At 50.0% G+C, this 22354-nt stretch overlaps 1 protein-coding gene across 1 annotated transcript in view; it reads right to left on the reverse strand.

The window, feature by feature from the left end:
• Positions 1-22116, reverse strand: part of HPX (hemopexin) — a 41931-nt gene extending 19815 nt beyond the window's left edge. The window contains exons 1-4 of the mRNA XM_075851269.1: positions 22011-22116; positions 20003-20070; positions 14729-14806; positions 14205-14347 (exon numbers count right to left, since the gene is read on the reverse strand). Coding sequence (XP_075707384.1) covers positions 14205-14347; positions 14729-14806; positions 20003-20070; positions 22011-22075 — 354 coding nt within the window. The 5' untranslated portion in view covers positions 22076-22116. The remainder of the gene's footprint in view (positions 1-14204; positions 14348-14728; positions 14807-20002; positions 20071-22010) is intronic.
• Positions 22117-22354: the final 238 nt, after the last annotated feature.

Here is a 22354-nt window from a genome sequence, read left to right on the forward strand (position 1 = left end):
CTCTTGTATAGAGTTACTAAGGATCACAGTGAAATAGTGGAACAGCTTCAGGTACCTCGGCCCTACAGACGCCCGGCGCTGGTCATGTAATCCTGTACTTGGGGGACATTTATGGACTGACAAAACACAGAAGAGAATTCTGCAAAGGTTTTTCTGGCCAGAATCATATAAGGAAGTGAAGAAATCCTGCGAGTCGTGCCCCACAAGTCAGAGAAGTGCCCTATAGTCACACTTTCGTAGCCCCCTGGTTCCCCTTCCAATTATTGAGGTAACGTTTGAGAGGATTGCTAAGCATGTGGTGGGTCCCATTGTCAAGTCAGATAGAGGACACCAATATAGTTTGGTTATTATGGATTATGCAAGTCGCTATCCTGAAGCCGTGCCCTTACGAAAGATTGAAAAGGATAGTGGAGGAATTGTAAAGGAACATTTAGAGGGAGAGAGAGGCTCAAAGCAGAATCTACAGTCGGTCCAAAAGTCAATGATTTCAGTGCTTATCTTCTACCCACTGTAGGAAGGAAGGTTTTGGCCAAGTGGCCAGGCCCCTATGAGGATGTGGCAAAGATTGATGAAGTAAACTACAAAGTTCACCGGCCAGGCAGAAGGAAGACCCTGTCACCTCCACAACTACAAGAAGCCAAACAATTCCTCCAACAAAACAAACAGAATTCTTCTGAACTACAGGGGGGGGGGGGGGGTACTAAACTGAGGCCAAAACCAAAATTAATCTTAAGCCATACTGATTTCCTGAGGCGCGTGGAGAGACAGTCTGGGGTCAGACGTATGATTAACCCGGGTGTGATGGTGAGTGGGCAAAACCAATTGTTTTAATTCTAGAGCTTAATAGTTCTTGGAGGTTTTGTGATGACTTTAGAAAACTGAATGAGTGTAAAGGATTTGCCAGACACAGGTTCTGTGTCGACGCCCGTGGGCAATCAGTCTGCACCTGCTCCTATGTCTGTGAGACTGACTCCATCTTCCACCACTCAGGATGGCAGGCTTAGGAGTGGGAGAGCCTATCACAGCCTGGCCAGACGGAGCTAGTTCCCGCCCACTGTCTATTTATACCTGCCTTTCCTGTTCCTCCTTTGCCTGTGATTCTTCTAGGCTTGTTTCCTGGCTTGCTGCTGCTGCTTGTACTACTGATCCTCTGCTTGTTATTGACCTTGGCTTTCTGAACACTCTCCTGCTCAGCGTTTTGTACCTCGCTCACTCCTGGTTTGACTCGGCTCGTTCACCACTCTTGTTGCTCACGTTGTCTCCGTGGGCAGCTGCCCCGTTTCCCTAGCTTCTGTGTACCCTTGTCTGTTTTGTCTGTCTTGCACTTACTGAGCGTAGGGACCGTCGCCCAGTTGTACCCCGTCGCTTAGGACGGGTCGTTGCAAGTAGGCAGGGACTGAGTGGCGGGTAGATTAGGGCTCACCTGTCTGTCTCCCTACCTTGTCATTACAATGAGGTTTCAATATTTGAGGCTTATCCTTGGGTTGGGTAACGCACAACGCTTCATCCTACAGAAGGTTTAGGCTGGATTCACACGACCAGGTTACGTCCGTAATGGACGGAACGTATTTCGGCCGCAAGTCCCAGACTGAACACACTGCAGGGAGCCGGGCTCCTAGCATCATAGTTATGTACGACGCTAGGAGTCCCTGCCTCCCTGTAATCATGTTTTCAGTACGAGACAGTTGTCCGGCAGCGAGGCAGGGACTCCTAGCATCGTACATAACTATGATGCTAGGAGCCCGGCTCCCTGCACTGTGCTTGGTCCGGGACTTCCGGCCGAAATACGTTCCATCCATTACGGACGTAATCTGGTCGTGTGAATCCAGCCTAAAGCCAAATCCTGTTAACAGATAAGGCTAAACAAGAGATGGCCTTCTCAACCACAGAGGGGTTCTTCCAGTGTGTACAGTGTGTAGCGATGCCGCTCGGATTCTTCCAGTGTGTACAGTGTGTAGCGATGCCGCTCGGGTTGTTCCAGTGTGTACAGTGTGTAGCGATGCCGCTCAGGTTCTTTCAGTGTGTACAGTATGTAGCGATGCCGCTCAGGTTCTTTCAGTGTGTACAGTATGTAGCGATGCCGCTCAGGTTCTTTCAGTGTGTACAGTATGTAGCGATGCCGCTCAGGTTCTTTCAGTGTGTACAGTATGTAGCGATGCCGCTCAGGTTCTTTCAGTGTGTACAGTATGTAGCGATGCCGCTCAGGTTCTTTCAGTGTGTACAGTATGTAGCGATGCTGCCCAGGTTCTTTCAGTGTGTACAGTATGTAGCGATGCCGCTCAGGTTCTTTCAGTGTGTACAGTATGTAGCGATGCCGCTCGGGTTCTTCCAGTGTGTACAGTATGTAGCGATGCCGCTCGGGTTCTTTCAGTGTGTACAGTATGTAGCGATGCCGCTCAGGTTCTTTCAGTGTGTACAGTATGTAGCGATGCCGCTCAGGTTCTTTCAGTGTGTACAGTATGTAGCGATGCCGCTCAGGTTCTTTCAGTGTGTACAGTATGTAGCGATGCTGCCCAGGTTCTTTCAGTGTGTACAGTATGTAGCGATGCCGCTCAGGTTCTTTCAGTGTGTACAGTATGTAGCGATGCCGCTCAGGTTCTTTCAGTGTGTACAGTATGTAGCGATGCCGCTCAGGTTCTTTCAGTGTGTACAGTATGTAGCGATGCCGCTCAGGTTCTTTCAGTGTGTACAGTATGTAGCGATGCTGCCCAGGTTCTTTCAGTGTGTACAGTATGTAGCGATGCCGCTCAGGTTCTTTCAGTGTGTACAGTATGTAGCGATGCCGCTCGGGTTCTTCCAGTGTGTACAGTATGTAGCGATGCTGCCCAGGTTCTTTCAGTGTGTACAGTATGTAGCGATGCCGCTCAGGTTCTTTCAGTGTGTACAGTATGTAGCGATGCCGCTCAGGTTCTTTCAGTGTGTACAGTATGTAGCGATGCCGCTCAGGTTCTTTCAGTGTGTACAGTATGTAGCGATGCTGCCCAGGTTCTTTCAGTGTGTACAGTATGTAGCGATGCCGCTCAGGTTCTTTCAGTGTGTACAGTATGTAGCGATGCCGCTCAGGTTCTTTCAGTGTGTACAGTATGTAGCGATGCCGCTCAGGTTCTTTCAGTGTGTACAGTATGTAGCGATGCCGCTCGGGTTCTTCCAGTGTGTACAGTATGTAGCGATGCCGCTCGGGTTGTTCCAGTGTGTACAGTGTGTAGCGATGCCGCTCAGGTTCTTTCAGTGTGTACAGTATGTAGCGATGCCGCTCAGGTTCTTTCAGTGTGTACAGTATGTAGCGATGCCGCTCAGGTTCTTTCAGTGTGTACAGTATGTAGCGATGCCGCCCAGGTTCTTTCAGTGTGTACAGTATGTAGCGATGCCGCTCAGGTTCTTTCAGTGTGTACAGTATGTAGCGATGCCGCTCGGGTTCTTCCAGTGTGTACAGTGTGTAGCGATGCCGCTTGGGTTCTTCCAGTGTGTACAGTGTGTAGCGATGCCGCTCGGATTCTTCCAGTGTGTACAGTGTGTAGCGATGCCGCTCGGATTCTTCCAGTGTGTACAGTGTGTAGCGATGCCGCTCGGGTTGTTCCAGTGTGTACAGTGTGTAGCGATGCCGCTCAGGTTCTTTCAGTGTGTACAGTATGTAGCGATGCCGCTCAGGTTCTTTCAGTGTGTACAGTATGTAGCGATGCCGCCCAGGTTCTTTCAGTGTGTACAGTATGTAGCGATGCCGCTCAGGTTCTTTCAGTGTGTACAGTATGTAGCGATGCCGCTCAGGTTCTTTCAGTGTGTACAGTATGTAGCGATGCCGCTCAGGTTCTTTCAGTGTGTACAGTATGTAGCGATGCCGCTCGGGTTCTTTCAGTGTGTACAGTATGTAGCGATGCCGCTCGGGTTCTTCCAGTGTGTACAGTATGTAGCGATGCCGCTCAGGTTCTTTCAGTGTGTACAGTATGTAGCGATGCCGCTCAGGTTCTTTCAGTGTGTACAGTATGTAGCGATGCCGCTCAGGTTCTTTCAGTGTGTACAGTATGTAGCGATGCCGCTCAGGTTCTTTCAGTGTGTACAGTATGTAGCGATGCCGCTCAGGTTCTTTCAGTGTGTACAGTATGTAGCGATGCCGCTCGGGTTGTTCCAGTGTGTACAGTGTGTAGCGATGCCGCTCAGGTTCTTTCAGTGTGTACAGTATGTAGCGATGCCGCTCAGGTTCTTTCAGTGTGTACAGTATGTAGCGATGCCGCTCAGGTTCTTTCAGTGTGTACAGTATGTAGCGATGCCGCTCAGGTTCTTTCAGTGTGTACAGTATGTAGCGATGCCGCTCAGGTTCTTTCAGTGTGTACAGTATGTAGCGATGCCGCTCAGGTTCTTTCAGTGTGTACAGTATGTAGCGATGCCGCTCAGGTTCTTTCAGTGTGTACAGTATGTAGCGATGCCGCTCAGGTTCTTTCAGTGTGTACAGTATGTAGCGATGCCGCTCAGGTTCTTTCAGTGTGTACAGTATGTAGCGATGCCGCTCAGGTTCTTTCAGTGTGTACAGTATGTAGCGATGCCGCTCAGGTTCTTTCAGTGTGTACAGTATGTAGCAATGCCGCTCAGGTTCTTTCAGTGTGTACAGTATGTAGCGATGCCGCTCGGGTTCTTCCAGTGTGTACAGTATGTAGCGATGCCGCTCAGGTTCTTTCAGTGTGTACAGTATGTAGCGATGCCGCTCAGGTTCTTTCAGTGTGTACAGTATGTAGCGATGCCGCTCGGGTTCTTCCAGTGTGTACAGTGTGTAGCGATGCCGCTCGGGTTGTTCCAGTGTGTACAGTGTGTAGCGATGCCGCTCAGGTTCTTTCAGTGTGTACAGTATGTAGCGATGCCGCTCAGGTTCTTTCAGTGTGTACAGTATGTAGCGATGCCGCTCAGGTTCTTTCAGTGTGTACAGTATGTAGCGATGCCGCTCAGGTTCTTTCAGTGTGTACAGTATGTAGCGATGCCGCTCAGGTTCTTTCAGTGTGTACAGTATGTAGCGATGCCGCTCAGGTTCTTTCAGTGTGTACAGTATGTAGCGATGCCGCTCAGGTTCTTTCAGTGTGTACAGTATGTAGCGATGCCGCTCGGGTTCTTCCAGTGTGTACAGTATGTAGCGATGCCGCTCAGGTTCTTTCAGTGTGTACAGTATGTAGCGATGCCGCTCAGGTTCTTTCAGTGTGTACAGTATGTAGCGATGCCGCTCGGGTTCTTCCAGTGTGTACAGTGTGTAGCGATGCCGCTCGGGTTGTTCCAGTGTGTACAGTGTGTAGCGATGCCGCTCAGGTTCTTTCAGTGTGTACAGTATGTAGCGATGCCGCTCAGGTTCTTTCAGTGTGTACAGTATGTAGCGATGCCGCTCAGGTTCTTTCAGTGTGTACAGTATGTAGCGATGCCGCTCAGGTTCTTTCAGTGTGTACAGTATGTAGCGATGCCGCTCAGGTTCTTTCAGTGTGTACAGTATGTAGCGATGCCGCTCGGGTTCTTCCAGTGTGTACAGTATGTAGCGATGCCGCTCAGGTTCTTTCAGTGTGTACAGTATGTAGCGATGCCGCTCAGGTTCTTTCAGTGTGTACAGTATGTAGCGATGCCGCTCAGGTTCTTTCAGTGTGTACAGTATGTAGCGATGCCGCTCAGGTTCTTTCAGTGTGTACAGTATGTAGCGATGCCGCTCGGGTTCTTCCAGTGTGTACAGTGTGTAGCGATGCCGCTCGGGTTGTTCCAGTGTGTACAGTGTGTAGCGATGCCGCTCAGGTTCTTTCAGTGTGTACAGTATGTAGCGATGCCGCTCAGGTTCTTTCAGTGTGTACAGTATGTAGCGATGCCGCTCAGGTTCTTTCAGTGTGTACAGTATGTAGCGATGCCGCTCAGGTTCTTTCAGTGTGTACAGTATGTAGCGATGCCGCTCAGGTTCTTTCAGTGTGTACAGTATGTAGCGATGCCGCTCAGGTTCTTTCAGTGTGTACAGTATGTAGCGATGCCGCTCGGGTTCTTCCAGTGTGTACAGTGTGTAGCGATGCCGCTCGGGTTGTTCCAGTGTGTACAGTGTGTAGCGATGCCGCTCAGGTTCTTTCAGTGTGTACAGTATGTAGCGATGCCGCTCAGGTTCTTTCAGTGTGTACAGTATGTAGCGATGCCGCTCAGGTTCTTTCAGTGTGTACAGTATGTAGCGATGCCGCTCAGGTTCTTTCAGTGTGTACAGTATGTAGCGATGCCGCTCAGGTTCTTTCAGTGTGTACAGTATGTAGCGATGCCGCTCAGGTTCTTTCAGTGTGTACAGTATGTAGCGATGCTGCCCAGGTTCTTTCAGTGTGTACAGTATGTAGCGATGCCGCTCAGGTTCTTTCAGTGTGTACAGTATGTAGCGATGCCGCTCAGGTTCTTTCAGTGTGTACAGTATGTAGCGATGCCGCTCAGGTTCTTTCAGTGTGTACAGTATGTAGCGATGCCGCTCAGGTTCTTTCAGTGTGTACAGTATGTAGCGATGCCGCTCAGGTTCTTTCAGTGTGTACAGTATGTAGCGATGCCGCTCAGGTTCTTTCAGTGTGTACAGTATGTAGCGATGCCGCTCGGGTTCTTTCAGTGTGTACAGTATGTAGCGATGCCGCTCGGGTTCTTTCAGTGTGTACAGTGTGTAGCGATGCCGCTCAGGTTCTTTCAGTGTGTACAGTATGTAGCGATGCCGCTCAGGTTCTTTCAGTGTGTACAGTATGTAGCGATGCCGCCCAGGTTCTTTCAGTGTGTACAGTATGTAGCGATGCCGCTCAGGTTCTTTCAGTGTGTACAGTATGTAGCGATGCCGCCCAGGTTCTTTCAGTGTGTACAGTATGTAGCGATGCCGCTCAGGTTCTTTCAGTGTGTACAGTATGTAGCGATGCCGCCCAGGTTCTTTCAGTGTGTACAGTATGTAGCGATGCCGCTCAGGTTCTTTCAGTGTGTACAGTATGTAGCGATGCCGCTCGGGTTCTTCCAGTGTGTACAGTGTGTAGCGATGCTGCTTGGGTTGCATGGACTTCCTGCTATTTTTCAGAGGTTATAGGACCTGAACTTGCGGCCACATTGAGACTATGCAGCTGCCGACCTGGTCAGGTGCTCAAGTTCAGCTCGGATTAGAAAAGTCACCTTTGAAACGTGCATTAGGGTTGGAGGAAGCCGGATACCTTGGACACATCATTGGCAGAGGGTCAATCAAGTCACAGGTAAATAAAGTTAAGGCAGTACCACTGGCCGAGGCCTCTCACAAAGAAACAGGTCAGGACTTTCTCGGCATCACCGGCTACTATCGTAGGTTTGTGACAAATTTTGCCTTTATTGCAGCTCCATTGACTTGACAAAAGGTGGGGAGTGAGTAATGGTGACGTGGATCCCATAGGCAAAGCCTGAAGTCTACTCTATGCCAACAGCCAGTGCTCATTACCCCTGAGCTTAGGAAGGATGCTTCTACTTTGGGTCTGGGCGCGGCTGTCACTAGTAGTGAGTGAGGAGGAACACCGGCCACGTACTTGAGTAGGAAGTTGACTTCTGCTGAGTAAAATGATGTCAATATTGAGCGCGAATGCTTGGCAGTCAAGTGGGCACTCGAAGTATTACCTACTGTCAGATCATGCCTCCCGGCATGGATAAAGCACAATAAGGAGAAAAATGTCAGGGTGACCAAGTTATATTTATCTGCTGCAAGTCTTGTACGCTGGATAAGCTCCGGTTTATTTCTGGACTGAAATGAAGCCAAGCGTGGACTTAAACTTGAACGGTATCGACAACCATTGCCCTGACAGCGGTCAGTGACTACATGTTGGGTGTAGTGTATAATCAGGGGCGTAACTAGGAAAGACAAGATAACACCCCACTCTACCCTTGTAGACAGTGCCATATAGCCCCCCTGTAGATAGTGCCCCGACCTCCCACTTGTAGATAGTGTCATACAGTCCCCCTCTAGATAGCGCCATACAGCCCCCCTGTAGATAGCGCCATACAGCACCCCTGTAGATAGTGTCATACAGCCCCTCTAGATAGCGCCATACAGCCCCCCTGTAGATAGCGCCATACAGCACCCCTGTAGATAGCGCCATACAGCACCCCTGTAGATAGCGCCATACAGCCCCCCTGTAGATAGCGCCATACAGCCCCCTCTGTAGATAGCGCCATACAGCCCCCCTGTAGATAGTGTCATACAGTCCCCCTGTAGATAACGCCATACAGCCCCCCTGTAGATAGTGTCATACAGTCCCCCTCTAGATAGCGCCATACAGCCCCCCTGTAGAAAGCGCCATACAGCCCCCCTGTAGATAGTGTCATACAGTCCCCCTCTAGATAGCGCCATACAGCACCCCCTGTAGATAGCACCATACAGCCCCCCTGTAAATAGTGCCTTACAGCCCCCCTGTAGATAGCGCCATACAGCCCCTCTGTAGATAGCGCCATACTGCCCCCCTGTAGATAGCGCCATACAGCCCCCTCTGTAGATAGCGCCATACTGCCCCCCTGTAGATAGTGTCATAGAGTCCCCTGTAGATAACGCCATACAGACCCCCTGTAGATAGTGTCATACAGTCCCCCTCTAGATAGCGCCATACAGCCCCCCTGTAGATAGTGCCTTACAGCCCCCCTGTAGATAGCGCCATACAGCACCCCTGTAGATAGCGCCATACAGCCCCCCTGTAGATATCGGCCGACCTCCCCCCTGTAGATAGTGTCATACAGCCCCCCTGTAGATAGCGCCATACAGCCCCCCTGTAGATAGCGCCCCGACCTCCCACTTGTAGATAGTGTCATACAGCCCCCCTGTAGATAGCGCCATACAGCCCCCCCTGTAGATAGTGCCCTCGACCTCCCATTTGTAGATAGCGCCATACAGCCCCCCCTGTAGATAGCGCCATACAGCCCCCCTGTAGATAACGCCATACAGCCCCCTGTAGATAACGCCATACAGCCCCCCTGTAGATAGCGCCATACAGCCCCCTGTAGATAACGTCATACAGCCCCCCCTGTAGATAGCGCCACACAGCCCCCCCTGTAGATAGCGCCATACAGCCCCCCTGTAGATAGCGCCATACAGCCCCCCTGTAGATAACGCCATACAGCCCCCCTGTAGATAACACCATACAGCCCCCTGTAGATCAGGCCCAACCTCCCATTTGTAGATAGTGTCATACAGCCCCCCCTGTAGATAGTGTGATACAGCCCCCCTGTAGATAGCGCCATACAGCCCCCCTGTAGATAGCACCATACAGCCCCCCTGTATATAGCGCCATACAGCCCCCCTGTAGATAATGCCACACAGTCCCCCCTGTAGATAACGCCCTCGACCTCCCATTTGTAGATAGTGTCATACAGCCCCCTGTAGATAGCGCCATACAGCCCCCCTGTAGATAGCGCCATACAGCCCCCCCTGTAGATAGCACCATACAGACCCCCCTGTAGATAGCGCCATACAGCCCCCCTGTAGATAGCGCCATACAGCCCCCCCTGTAGATAGCGCCATACAGCCCCCCTGTAGATAGCACCATACAGGCCCCCCCTGTAGATAGCGCCATACAGCCCCCCTGTAGATAGCGCCATACAGCCCCCCTGTAGATAGCGCCATACAGCCCCCCTGTAGATAGCACCATACAGACCCCCCTGTAGATAGCGCCATACAGCCCCCCCTGTAGATAGCGCCATACAGCCCCCCTGTAGATAGTGTCATACAGCCCCCCTGTAGATAGCGCCATACAGCCCCCTCTGTAGATAGCGGCATACAGCCCCCCTGTAGATAGCGCCATACAGCCCCCCTGTAGATAGTGCCATGCAGTCCCCTCTGTAGATAGCGCCATACAGCCCCCCTGTAGATAACACCATACAGCCCCCCCTGTAGATAGCGCCATACAGCCCCCCTGTAGATAGCACCATACAGACCCCCCTGTAGATAGCGCCATACAGCCCCCCCTGTAGATAACACCATACAGACCCCCCTGTAGATAGTGTCATACAGCCCCCTGTAGATAGCGCCATACAGCCCCCTCTGTAGATAGCGGCATACAGCCCCCCTGTAGATAGCGCCATACAGCCCCCCTGTAGATAGTGCCATGCAGTCCCCTCTGTAGATAGCGCCATACAGCCCCCCCTGTAGATAGCGCCATACAGCCCCCCCTGTAGATAGCGCCATACAGCCCCCCTGTAGATAACGCCATACAGCCCCCCTGTAGATAGCGCCATGCAGTCCCCTCTGTAGATAGCGCCATACAGCCCCCCTGTAGATAACGCCATACAGCCCCCCTGTAGATAGCGCCATACAGCCCCCCTGTAGATAGCGCCATACAGACCCCCTGTAGATAGCGCCATACAGCCCCCCCTGTAGATAGCGCCATACAGCCCCCCTATAGATAACGCCACACAGCCCCCCCTGTAGATAGCGCCATACAGCCCCCTGTAGATAGCGGCATGCAGCCCCCTGTAGATAGCGCCATGCAGCCCCCCTGTAGATAGCGCCATACAGCCCCCCTGTAGATAGCGTCATACAGCCCCCCTGTAGATAGCGCCATACAGCCCCCCTGTAGATAGCGCCATACAGACCCCCCTGTAGATAGCGCCATACAGCCCCCCTGTAGATAGCGCCATACAGCCCCCCTGTAGATAGCGCCATACAGCCCCCCCTGTAGATAACACCATACAGACCCCCCTGTAGATAGTGTCATACAGCCCCCCTGTAGATAGCGCCATACAGCCCCCTCTGTAGATAGCGGCATACAGCCCCCCTGTAGATAGCGCCATACAGCCCCCCTGTAGATAGCGCCATACAGCCCCCCTGTAGATAGTGCCATGCAGTCCCCTCTGTAGATAGCGCCATACAGCCCCCCCTGTAGATAGCGCCATACAGCCCCCCCTGTAGATAGCGCCATACAGCCCCCCTGTAGATAACGCCATACAGCCCCACTGTAGATAGCGCCATGCAGTCCCCTCTGTAGATAGCGCCATACAGCCCCCCTGTAGATAACGCCATACAGCCCCCCTGTAGATAGCGCCATGCAGCCCCCCTGTAGATAGCGCCATGCAGTCCCCCTGTAGATAGCGCCATGCAGCCCCCTCTGTAGATAACACCATACAGCCCCCCCACCATGCAGCCCCCACTGTAGATAACGCCATACAGCCCCCCTGTAGATAGCGCCATACAGCCCCCCTGTAGATAGCGCCATACAGACCCCCCTGTAGATAGCGCCATGCAGCCCCCCTGTAGATAGCGCCATACAGCCCCCCTGTAGATAGTGCCATGCAGTCCCCTCTGTAGATAGCGCCATACAGCCCCCCCTGTAGATAGCGCCATGCAGTCCACTCTGTAGATAGCGCCATACAGCCCCCCTGTAGATAACGCCATACAGCCCCCCTGTAGATAGCGCCATGCAGCCCCCCTGTAGATAGCGCCATGCAGTCCCCCTGTAGATAGCGCCATACAGCCCCCTGTAGATAGCGCCATACTGCCCCCCTGTAGATAGCGCCATACAGCCCCCCCTGTAGATAACACCATACAGCCCCCCTGTAGATAGCGCCATACAGCCCCCCCTGTAGATAACACCATACAGTCCCCCTGTAGATAGTGTCATAGAGTCCCCCTGTAGATAGCGCCATACAGCCCCCCTGTAGATAGTCATACAGTCCCCCTGTAGATAACGCCATACAGCCCCCTGTAGATAGCGCCATGCAGCCCCCCCTGTAGATAGCGCCATGCAGCCCCCCTGTAGATAGAGCCATGCAGCCCCCCCTGTAGATAGCGCCATGCAGCCCCCCCTGTAGATAGCGTCATACAGCCCCCCTGTAGATAGCGCCATGCAGCCCCCCCTGTAGATAGCGTCATACAGCCCCCCCTGTAGATAGCGCCATACAGCCCCCCTGTAGATAGCGCCATGCAGCCCCCCCTGTAGATAGCGTCATACAGCCCCCCTATAGATAACGCCACACAGCCCCCCCTGTAGATAGCGCCATACAGCCCCCTGTAGATAGCGTCATACAGCCCCCCTGTAGATAGCGCCATACAGCCCCCCTGTAGATAGCACCATACAGCCCCCCTGTAGATAGCGCCATGCAGCCCCCCCTGTAGATAGCGCCATGCAGCCCCCCCTGTAGATAGCGCCATGCAGCCCCCCCTGTAGATAGCGCCATGCAGCCCCCCTGTAGATAGCGCCATGCAGCCCCCCCTGTAGATAGCGCCATACAGCCCCCTCTGTAGATAGCGCCATACTGCCCCCCTGTAGATAGCGCTATACAGCCCCCCTGTAGATAGCGCCATGCAGCCCCCTGTAGATAGCGCCATACAGCCCCCCTGTAGATAGCGCCCTCGACCTCCCATTTGTAGATAGTGTGATACAGCCCCCCTGTAGATAGCGCCATACAGCCCCCCTGTAGATAGCGTCATACAGCCCCCCTGTAGATAGCGTCATACAGCCCCCCTGTAGATAGCGCCATACAGCCCCCCTGTAGATAGCGCCATACAGCCCCCCTGTAGATAGCGCCATACAGCCCCCCTGTAGATAGCGTCATACAGCCCCCCTGTAGATAGAGCCATACAGCCCCCCTGTAGATAGCGCCATACAGCCCCCCTGTAGATAGCGTCATACAGCCCCCCTGTAGATAGCGTCATACAGCCCCCCTGTAGATAGCGCCATACAGCCCCCCTGTAGATAGCGTCATACAGCCCCCCTGTAGATAGCGCCATACAGCCCCCCTGTAGATAGCGTCATACAGCCCCCCTGTAGATAGAGCCATACAGCCCCCCTGTAGATAGCGCCATGCAGCCCCCCTGTAGATAGAGCCATACAGCCCCCCTGTAGATAGCGCCATGCAGCCCCCCTGTAGATAGCGCCATACAGCCCCCCTGTAGATAGCGCCATACAGCCCCCCTGTAGATAGCGCCATACAGCCCCCCCCTGTAGATAGCGCCATGCAGCCCCCCTGTAGATAGCGCCATACAGCCCCCCTGTAGATAGCGCCATACAGCCCCCCTGTAGATAGCGCCATGCAGCCCCCCTGTAGATAGCGCCATACAGCCCCCCTGTAGATAGCGCCATACAGCCCCCCCTGTAGATAGCGCCATGCAGGCCCCCTGTAGATAGCGCCATGCAGCCCCCCCTGTAGATAGCGCCATGCAGCCCCCCCTGTAGATAGCACCATACAGCCCCCCCACCATACAGCCCCCACTGTAGATAACGCCATACAGCCCCCCTGTAGATAGCGCCATACAGCCCCCCTGTAGATAGCGCCATACAGCCCCCCTGTAGATAGCGCCATACAGCCCCCTCTGTAGATAGCGCCATGCAGCCCCCCCTGTAGATAGCGCCATACAGCCCCCCTGTAGATAGCGCCATACAGCCCCCTGTAGATAGCGCCATACAGCCCCCTGTAGATAGCGCCATACAGCCCCCCTGTAGATAGCGCCATACAGCCCCCCTGTAGATAGCGCCATACAGCCCCCCCTGTAGATAGCGCCATGCAGCCCCCCTGTAGATAGCGCCATACAGCCCCCCTGTAGATAGCGCCATACAGCCCCCTGTAGATAGCGCCATACAGCCCCCCTGTAGATAGCGCCATGCAGCCCCCCTGTAGATAGCGCCATACAGCCCCCCTGTAGATAGCGCCATACAGCCCCCCCTGTAGATAGCGCCATACAGCCCCCCTGTAGATAGCGCCATACAGCCCCCCCTGTAGATAGCGCCATGCAGCCCCCCCTGTAGATAGCACCATGCAGCCCCCCTGTAGATAGCGCCATGCAGCCCCCCCTGTAGATAGCACCATACAGCCCCCCCACCATACAGCCCCCACTGTAGATAACGCCATACAGCCCCCCTGTAGATAGCGCCATACAGCCCCCCTGTAGATAACACCATACAGCCCCCACTGTAGATAACGCCATACAGCCCCCCTGTAGATAGCGCCATACAGGCCCCCTGTAGATAACACCATACAGCCCCCACTGTAGATAACGCCATACAGCCCCCCTGTAGATAGCGCCATACAGCCCCCCTGTAGATAACACGATACAGCCCCCCTCTATAGATAGCGCCTGCTAGATGCACCACCAGGCGTCGGGGGGCGTTGACGGGGGGCGGCACTGGCCCCCTCATTCTGCGGGCCCCGTAGCAGCCGCTATTCCTGCTTCAGCGGTACTTACGCCACTGTGTATAATGACTCAGGACGTACCGGTGACTACTGTTGATGTGCAGAGGTCGTGTCCTCACCTTGAAGAGATAAATTCTCTGATGTTCCAGTGGCCTCTTCTCATTGTAGTTCCTGAATGCGGCATCTATAGGTCCGGACACCCCGTGCCAGGTCTCACTTAGATTTTGGGTAGGTCCCTGGAATCCCGTCCATGTAGAATCTCCTGATAATATAATAATGTCGCGGTCAGTCTTACCCTGTGATCACCGGCTTCTCCATGGAATCTTACAATCCATTTCACCTGGAAATTGTCACCGACATTTTATCATCCACAGCATGAAGAGGTGCCGACCGTGTCAGCGTCTGGGGTCCAATGTACAACCATCCAGAACACAACCTGTGAACCCGGCTGATATCCCCGCACACTCGCGGGTCGCGGTCAGCTTTGGGTTAAGCACTGCTGATGACTGAGTTGGCCGTGTCGACCATGTTGGGCGTTTTTAGCCAATTATTGTTTTGTACTTTTTTCGGAACATTTCCCTGATTGGTCATTCGGGCACATTGAGGGTCAGATGGGTCGTATGATCAGTGCTGGATGATTTACCTCTGAAGTAATGCATGACTCCTTTATCATCCAACGTGATGGCTCCAAATCCTTCATCTGTGCAGCGCTCCGCCGTTCCTGAGGAGACATCGAGACCAACGACTGAGCAAACACCAAACTGGTATATTCCTGAAAAGAGGACTACAACTACCAGCAGTCTCAATCTAAAACTGCTAGAGTGCGAGAGTGGAATAAAAGATGTTAAAGGGAACGTCTCATGTCTGTGATTTTAGTGTCATTGTTATAGTAATAGTATTGCATACCTCCCAACAGTCCCGGATTCAGCGGGACAGTCCCAGATTCTGGCCAGGGGTATGTCCCGCTGTCAACTGTATCTGCATCCTCAGGACGCAGATACAGTTAAACCCAATTCTGAAGCAGCTCTTCAGAGCGGAGGAGCAGAGGGAGCTCCTCCGCTCACCGAGGACTCCTCCTTGAGTGGAATCCCCGTTGCCGATGATCTGGCCGGGGATACCGCTCCTAGAAGAAACCCGAGGTCGCTGTCCAAATATGTACATTGACATCAGCTGCTCATCTTGGAGAGGAATCTCCGGCCAGAATCGGCAACGGAGATTCCGCTCAAGGAGTAACCACTGACGTCACTGTCCTTATATAGACAGTGATATCAGGACTTCCCTCTAGGAGCAGAATCCTCGGCCTATGCTCTGGCTGGCGATTCTGCTCCTATAGGGAGTCCCAGTGGCGCTATCTACAGGGGGGGGGGGGGCAGCGCTATCTTCAAGGGGTGTGTGGCACTAGCTACATGGACACAGGAGCTACCTACAGATCATATCAGATTATAGGGTTACTATTATGGTATCACACGCAAACTCAAGGGAACACAGCTCATGATTTTCAGACGTTTTTTAAGCCACTCGCATTTTTCGCCTTCTCCTATTCACTGCAATACCTGTGAATCGCCACTACATCCTTGTCGACGACTCACAGTGAGCAAGAAGAAATGAAGGGGAAGCATTGCTCATACGGGCGTTGCAGCCCCTTCAAAACAGCTGATCGTCGGGGGTCCCGAAAGTCAGAGCCGACCCATCAGCTATTGATGGCCTATCCTGAGGATTTAGTGGCTGGAAAACCCCTGTAACCCGAATACACATGTTTGATCTTATTATGCAAAAATATCCGGCACTTGTTATTGTCAGACAAAGTATTACGGTCCGCAATTATGGAGATTTTTTTACGGTCGTGTGCATGGGGCTTAAGCCTGTGGTATTTCGGCATTATGGCACATAGTTTCAATCCTACCTTATCGAAGCCAAAAGCAGTACCATTGAGTTGCATTCCTCCAAACATTTTAATTAGAGGGACAATTTTAAAGCTACACCATCGAAAAGCCAAGAAACAACTACTTTAGGGATCATTTGCATAAGCCACACCCCGATGGAGGTCCTTTTCCAGGACAATTTGGAAGTATATAGTGGTCAAATCCCCTGCAAACTATGTCCCAATCTATGCAGAAAAGCTGGCACGTGAGATACAGAAAACATCCGGCTATAGTGTCCTCTGCTGTCCAGACTGAGAACTGCAATATTTTAAGATTATTAATATTAAATTACTTATTTCTTTTTTACTACTAAAATAACAAAAACAAGTCTAAAGTGAAGACATGATGTGTAATTGTCTAATGTGGTATATCAGTGATGTCAGTAACAGGGGGCGGGGCTGTGACAACCTCTCACACATGATATACAGGCTGGTTGTCAGTAGTAATAGATGAATAGCTGTTACTGTATATAAGATGTGTGGATCTCATGTCTGATCACAGTGTAATAATATTATATATCAGTGATGTCAGTAACAGGGGGCGGGGCTGTGACAACCTCTCACACATGATATACAGGCTGGTTGTCAGTAGTAATAGATGAATAGCTGTTACTGTATATAAGATGTGTGGATCTCATGTCTGATCACAGTGTAATTATATTATATATCAGTGATGTCAGTACAGGGGGCGGGGCTGTGACAACCTCACACATGATATACAGGCTGGTTGTCAGTAGTAATAGATGAATAGCTGTAACTGTATATAAGATGTGTGGATCTCATGTCTGATCACATGTAATTATATTATATATCAGTGATGTCAGTAACAGGGGGCGGGGCTGTGACAACCTCTCACACATGATATACAGGCTGGTTGTCAGTAGTGATAGATGAATAGCTGTTACTGTATATAAGATGTGTGGATCTCATGTCTGATCACAGTGTAATTATATTATATATCAGTGATGTCAGTAACAGGGGGCGGGGCTGTGACAACCTCTCACACATGATATACAGGCAGGTTGTCAGTAGAAATAGATGAATAGCTGTTACTGTATATAAGATGTGTGGATCTCATGTCTGATCACAGTGTAATTATATTATATATCAGTGATGTCAGTAACAGGGGGCGGGGCTGTGACAACCTCTCACACATGATATACAGGCTAGTTGTCAGTAGTAATAGATGAATAGCTGTTACTGTATATAAGATGTGTGGATCTCATGTCTAATCACAGTGTAATTATATTATATATCAGTGATGTCAGTAACAGGGGGCGGGGCTGTGACAACCTCTCACACATGATATACAGGCTGGTTGTCAGTAGTAATAGATGAATAGCTGTTACTGTATATAAGATGTGTGGATCTCATGTCTGATCACATGTAATTATATTATATATCAGTGATGTCAGTAACAGGGGGCGGGGCTGTGACAACCTCTCACACATGATATACAGGCTGGTTGTCAGTAGTAATAGATAAATAGCTGTCACTGTATATAAGATGTGTGGATCTCATGTCTGATCACAGTGTAATTATATTATATATCAGTGATGTCAGTAACAGGGGGCGGGGCTGTGACAACCTCTCACACATGATATACAGGCTGGTTGTCAGTAGTAATAGATGAATAGCTGTGACTGTATATAAGATGTGTGGATCTCATGTCTGATCACAATGTAATTATATTATATATCAGTGATGTCAGTAACAGGGGGCGGGGCTGTGACAACCTCTCACACATGATATACAGGCTGGTTGTCAGTAGTAATAGATGAATAGCTGTTACTGTATATAAGATGTGTGGATCTCATGTCTGATCACAGTGTAATTATATTATATATCAGTGATGTCAGTAACAGGGGGCAGGGCTGTGACAACCTCTCACACATGATATACAGGCTAGTTGTCAGTAGTAATAGATGAATAGCTGTGACTGTATATAAGATGTGTGGATCTCATGTCTGATCACAATGTAATTATATTATATATCAGTGATGTCAGTAACAGGGGGCGGGGCTGTGACAACCTCTCACACATGATATACAGGCTGGTTGTCAGTAGTAATAGATGAATAGCTGTTACTGTATATAAGATGTGTGGATCTCATGTCTGATCACAATGTAATTATATTATATATCAGTGATGTCAGTAACAGGGGGCGGGGCTGTGACAACCTCTCACACATGATATACAGGCTGGTTGTCAGTAGTAATAGATGAATAGCTGTTACTGTATATAAGATGTGTGGATCTCATGTCTGATCACAGTGTAATTATATTATATATCAGTGATGTCAGTAACAGGGGGCGGGGCTGTGACAACCTCTCACATATGATATACAGGCTGGTTGTCAGTAGTAATAGATGAATAGCTGTGACTGTATATAAGATGTGTGGATCTCATGTCTGATCACAGTGTAATTATATTATATATCAGTGATGTCAGTAACAGGGGGCGGGGCTGTGACAACCTCTCACACATGATATACAGGCTGGTTGTCAGTAGTAATAGATGAATAGCTGTTACTGTATATAAGATGTGTGGATCTCATGTCTGATCACAATGTAATTATATTATATATCAGTGATGTCAGTAACAGGGGGCGGGGCTGTGACAACCTCTCACACATGATATACAGGCTGGTTGTCAGTAGTAATAGATGAATAGCTGTGACTGTATATAAGATGTGTGGATCTCATGTCTGATCACAATGTAATTATATTATATATATTAGTGATGTCAGTAACAGGGGGCGGAGCTGTGACAACCTCTCACACATGATATACAGGCTGGTTGTCAGTAGTAATAGATGAATAGCTGTGACTGTATACAAGATGTGTGGATCTCATGTCTGATCACAATGTAATTATATTATATATCAGTGATGTCAGTAACAGGGGGCGGGGCTGTGACAACCTCTCACACATGATATACAGGCTGGTTGTCAGTAGTAATAGATGAATAGCTGTTACTGTATATAAGATGTGTGGATCTCATGTCTGATCACAGTGTAATTATATTATATATCAGTGATGTCAGTAACAGGGGGCGGAGCTGTGACAACCTCTCACACATGATATGCAGGCTGGTTGTCAGTATAATAGATGAATAGCTGTTACTGTATATAAGATGTGTGGATCTCATGTCTGATCACAATGTAATTATATTATATATCAGTGATGTCAGTAACAGGGGGCGGGGCTGTGACAACCTCTCACATGATATACAGGCTGGTTGTCAGTAGTAATAGATGAATAGCTGTTACTGTATATAAGATGTGTGGATCTCATGTCTGATCACAATGTAATTATATTATATATATTAGTGATGTCAGTAACAGTGGGCGGAGCTGTGACAACCTCTCACACATGGTATACAGGCTGGTTGTCAGTAACAGGGGGCGGGGCTGTGACAACCTCTCACACATGATATACAGGCCGGTTGTCAGTAGTAATAGATGAATAGCTGTTACTGTATATAAGATGTGTGGATCTCATGTCTGATCACATGTAATTATATTATATATCAGTGATGTCAGTGACAGGGGGCGGGGCTGTGACAACCTCTCACACATGATATACAGGCTGGTTGTCAGTAGTAATAGATGAATAGCTGTTACTGTATATAAGATGTGTGGATCTCATGTCTGATCACAATGTAATTATATTATATATCAGTGATGTCAGTAACAGGGGGCGGGGCTGTGACAACCTCTCACACATGATATACAGGCTGGTTGTCAGTAGTAATAGATGATTAGCTGTTACTGTATATAAGATGTGTGGATCTCATGTCTGATCACAATGTAATTATATTATATATCAGTGATGTCAGTAACAGGGGGCGGGGCTGTGACAACCTCACACACATGATATACAGGCTGGTTGTCAGTAACAGGGGGCGGAGCTGTGACAACCTCTCACATATGATATAAAGGCTGGTTGTCATTAACAGGGGGTGGGGCTGTGACAACCTGTCAGCTGTGCTCACCTGGTACGTAGGTGGGGTCAGGAGCAGAGAGCAGGTTGGTTCCAGTATTATTGCGTCTTCCCTTTAATCTGTAATAGAGGAGATGGCAGGTTGATGATGATGCTCGGCTGCTGGATGTGCATTATATGGTATATATTATATACGTTCTGCGGTGAGTGGTGGGGGGGGCTCCGCCTGGAAGACGCTGCTGCCTTTTACTGTTATTCTAGTGGGTGAGGAAACCAAGAAAGAGCGTACGTCACCCCCCAGTGGCGGATCACCATAGTGGAACTTGGGGCGGCGGCCGCCTGAGGGTCTCATTGGGTTCATGACCACACAAATAATAAAAGTACATTGCAAAACTTACAACAAAAACCGCAGCAAAACGACCTGCAGACATAAGGTCACATGACTATGCGGGGAGAGTAGAGCGGCAGGACCCCACAGATAAGAATGTGAGCCGCTATTTAAGTGTATGGGGTCTGTATTAGTTTAGGGGTCTGGTCTGGGGTCTTTATTAGTTTAGGGGTCTGGTCTGGGGTCTTTATTAGTTTAGGGGTCAGGTCTGTATTAGTTTAGGGGTCTGGTCTGTGGTTTGTATTATTTTCGGGGTCTGGTCTGGGGTTTGTATTAGTTTAGGAGTCAGGTCTGTATTAGTTTAGGTGTCTGGTCTGGGGTCTGTATTAGTTTAGGGGTCTGATCTGGGGTCTGTATTAGTTTAGGGGTCTGATCTGGTGTCTGTATTAGTTTAGTGATCTGGTCTGTGGTCTGTATTAGTTTAGGGGTCTGGTCTGGGGTCTGTATTAGTTTAGGGGTCTGGTCTGGGGTCTGTAGTAGTTTAGGGGTCTGGTCTGGGGGTCTGTTAGTTTAGGGATCTTGGCTGGGGTCTGTATTAGTTTAGGGGTCTGGTCTGGGGTCTGTAGTAGTTTTGGGGTCAGGTCTGTTTTAGTTTAAGGGGTCTGGTCTGTATTAGTTTAGGGGTCTGGTCTGGGGTCTTTATTAGTTTAGGAGTCTGGTCTGTATTAGTTTAGGGGTCTGGTCTGGGTTCTGTATTAGTTTAGGAGTCTGGTCTGGGGTCTTTATTAGTTTAGGAGTCTGGTCTGTATTAGTTTAGGGGTCTGGTCTGGGTTCTGTATTAGTTTAGGAGTCTGGTCTGTGGTCTTTATTAGTTTAGGAGTCTGGTCTGGGGTCTGTATTATTTTAGGAGTCTGGTCTGGGGTCTTTATTAGTTTAGGGGTCTGGTCTGGGGTCTGTATTATTTTAGGAGTCTGGTCTGGGGTCTTTATTAGTTTAGGGGTCTGGTCTGGGGTCTTTATTAGTTTAGGAGTCTGTTCTGTTTTAGTTTAGGAGTCTGGTCTGGGGTCTATATTAGTTTAGGAGTCAGGTCTGTATTAGTTTAGGGGTCTGGTCTGTATTAGTTTAGGGGTCTGGTCTGGGGTCTGTATTAGTTTAGGAGTCAGGTCTGTATTAGTTTAGGGGTCTGGTCTGTATTAGTTTAGGGGTCTGGTCTGGGGTCTGTATTAGTTTAGGGTTCTGGTCTGGGGTCTGTATTAGTTTAGGGATCTTGGCTGGGGTCTGTACTAGTTTAGGGATCTGGTCTGCGGTCTGTATTATTTTAGGGGTCTTGTCTGTATTAGTTTAGGGGGTCTTGCCTTGGGTCTGTAATACTGTGACCAGGGGCCACACAAAAATCGGACCGGGCCCCCGGCAAGAACTGTGAGTGGTCCATGGTTCTCCAGTCCCTGACGGGACACAGGCAATGGCAAGCAGGTGGAGAAGGAAGCCCCCCCCGCTTATATCACACAGAATCACCGAATCTTCTCGGACTAGATACACAGCTCGGCAGTCAGTATCACACATGATAGGATTAGATACACAACTCAGAAGACAGTATCACACATAATGGGATTAGATACAGGGCTCAGCAGACAGTATCACACATGATAGGATTAGATACACAGCTCAGCAGACAGTATCACACATGATAGGATTAGATACATAATTATTTGCAGCTACAGGTGGTACTCACAGCGGGTAGGAGAAGACCAGGGGCAGGAGGCAGAGGAGAGCTGTGGGTATCCGGCCGTTCTTCATGCTGAGGGTCCGCTGTGGTGACGATCACTGTGATTTCCTATTTATAATACTAACAATCTGATTGCACAATCTCTTTCCCAGCAGCAGCTGAGACCACACGACCTCTGAGCCAAGTTACATAACCGGTTCCTGGCAGGTAAAGATCCTGACCCCAAAATGTCAGCACCTTAATGAGGAGGAGGAGGAGGATTCCGCTCATCCAATACTCCCATCATTCTGATATCAGATCATTGGGGATGATTAGAGTTGTTTCTATTATATTTCGTGTGTCCATTATAT

The sequence above is a fragment of the Rhinoderma darwinii genome, chromosome 2 (genome assembly GCF_050947455.1).
Source record: "Rhinoderma darwinii isolate aRhiDar2 chromosome 2, aRhiDar2.hap1, whole genome shotgun sequence".
NCBI classification, from domain to species: domain Eukaryota; kingdom Metazoa; phylum Chordata; class Amphibia; order Anura; family Rhinodermatidae; genus Rhinoderma; species Rhinoderma darwinii.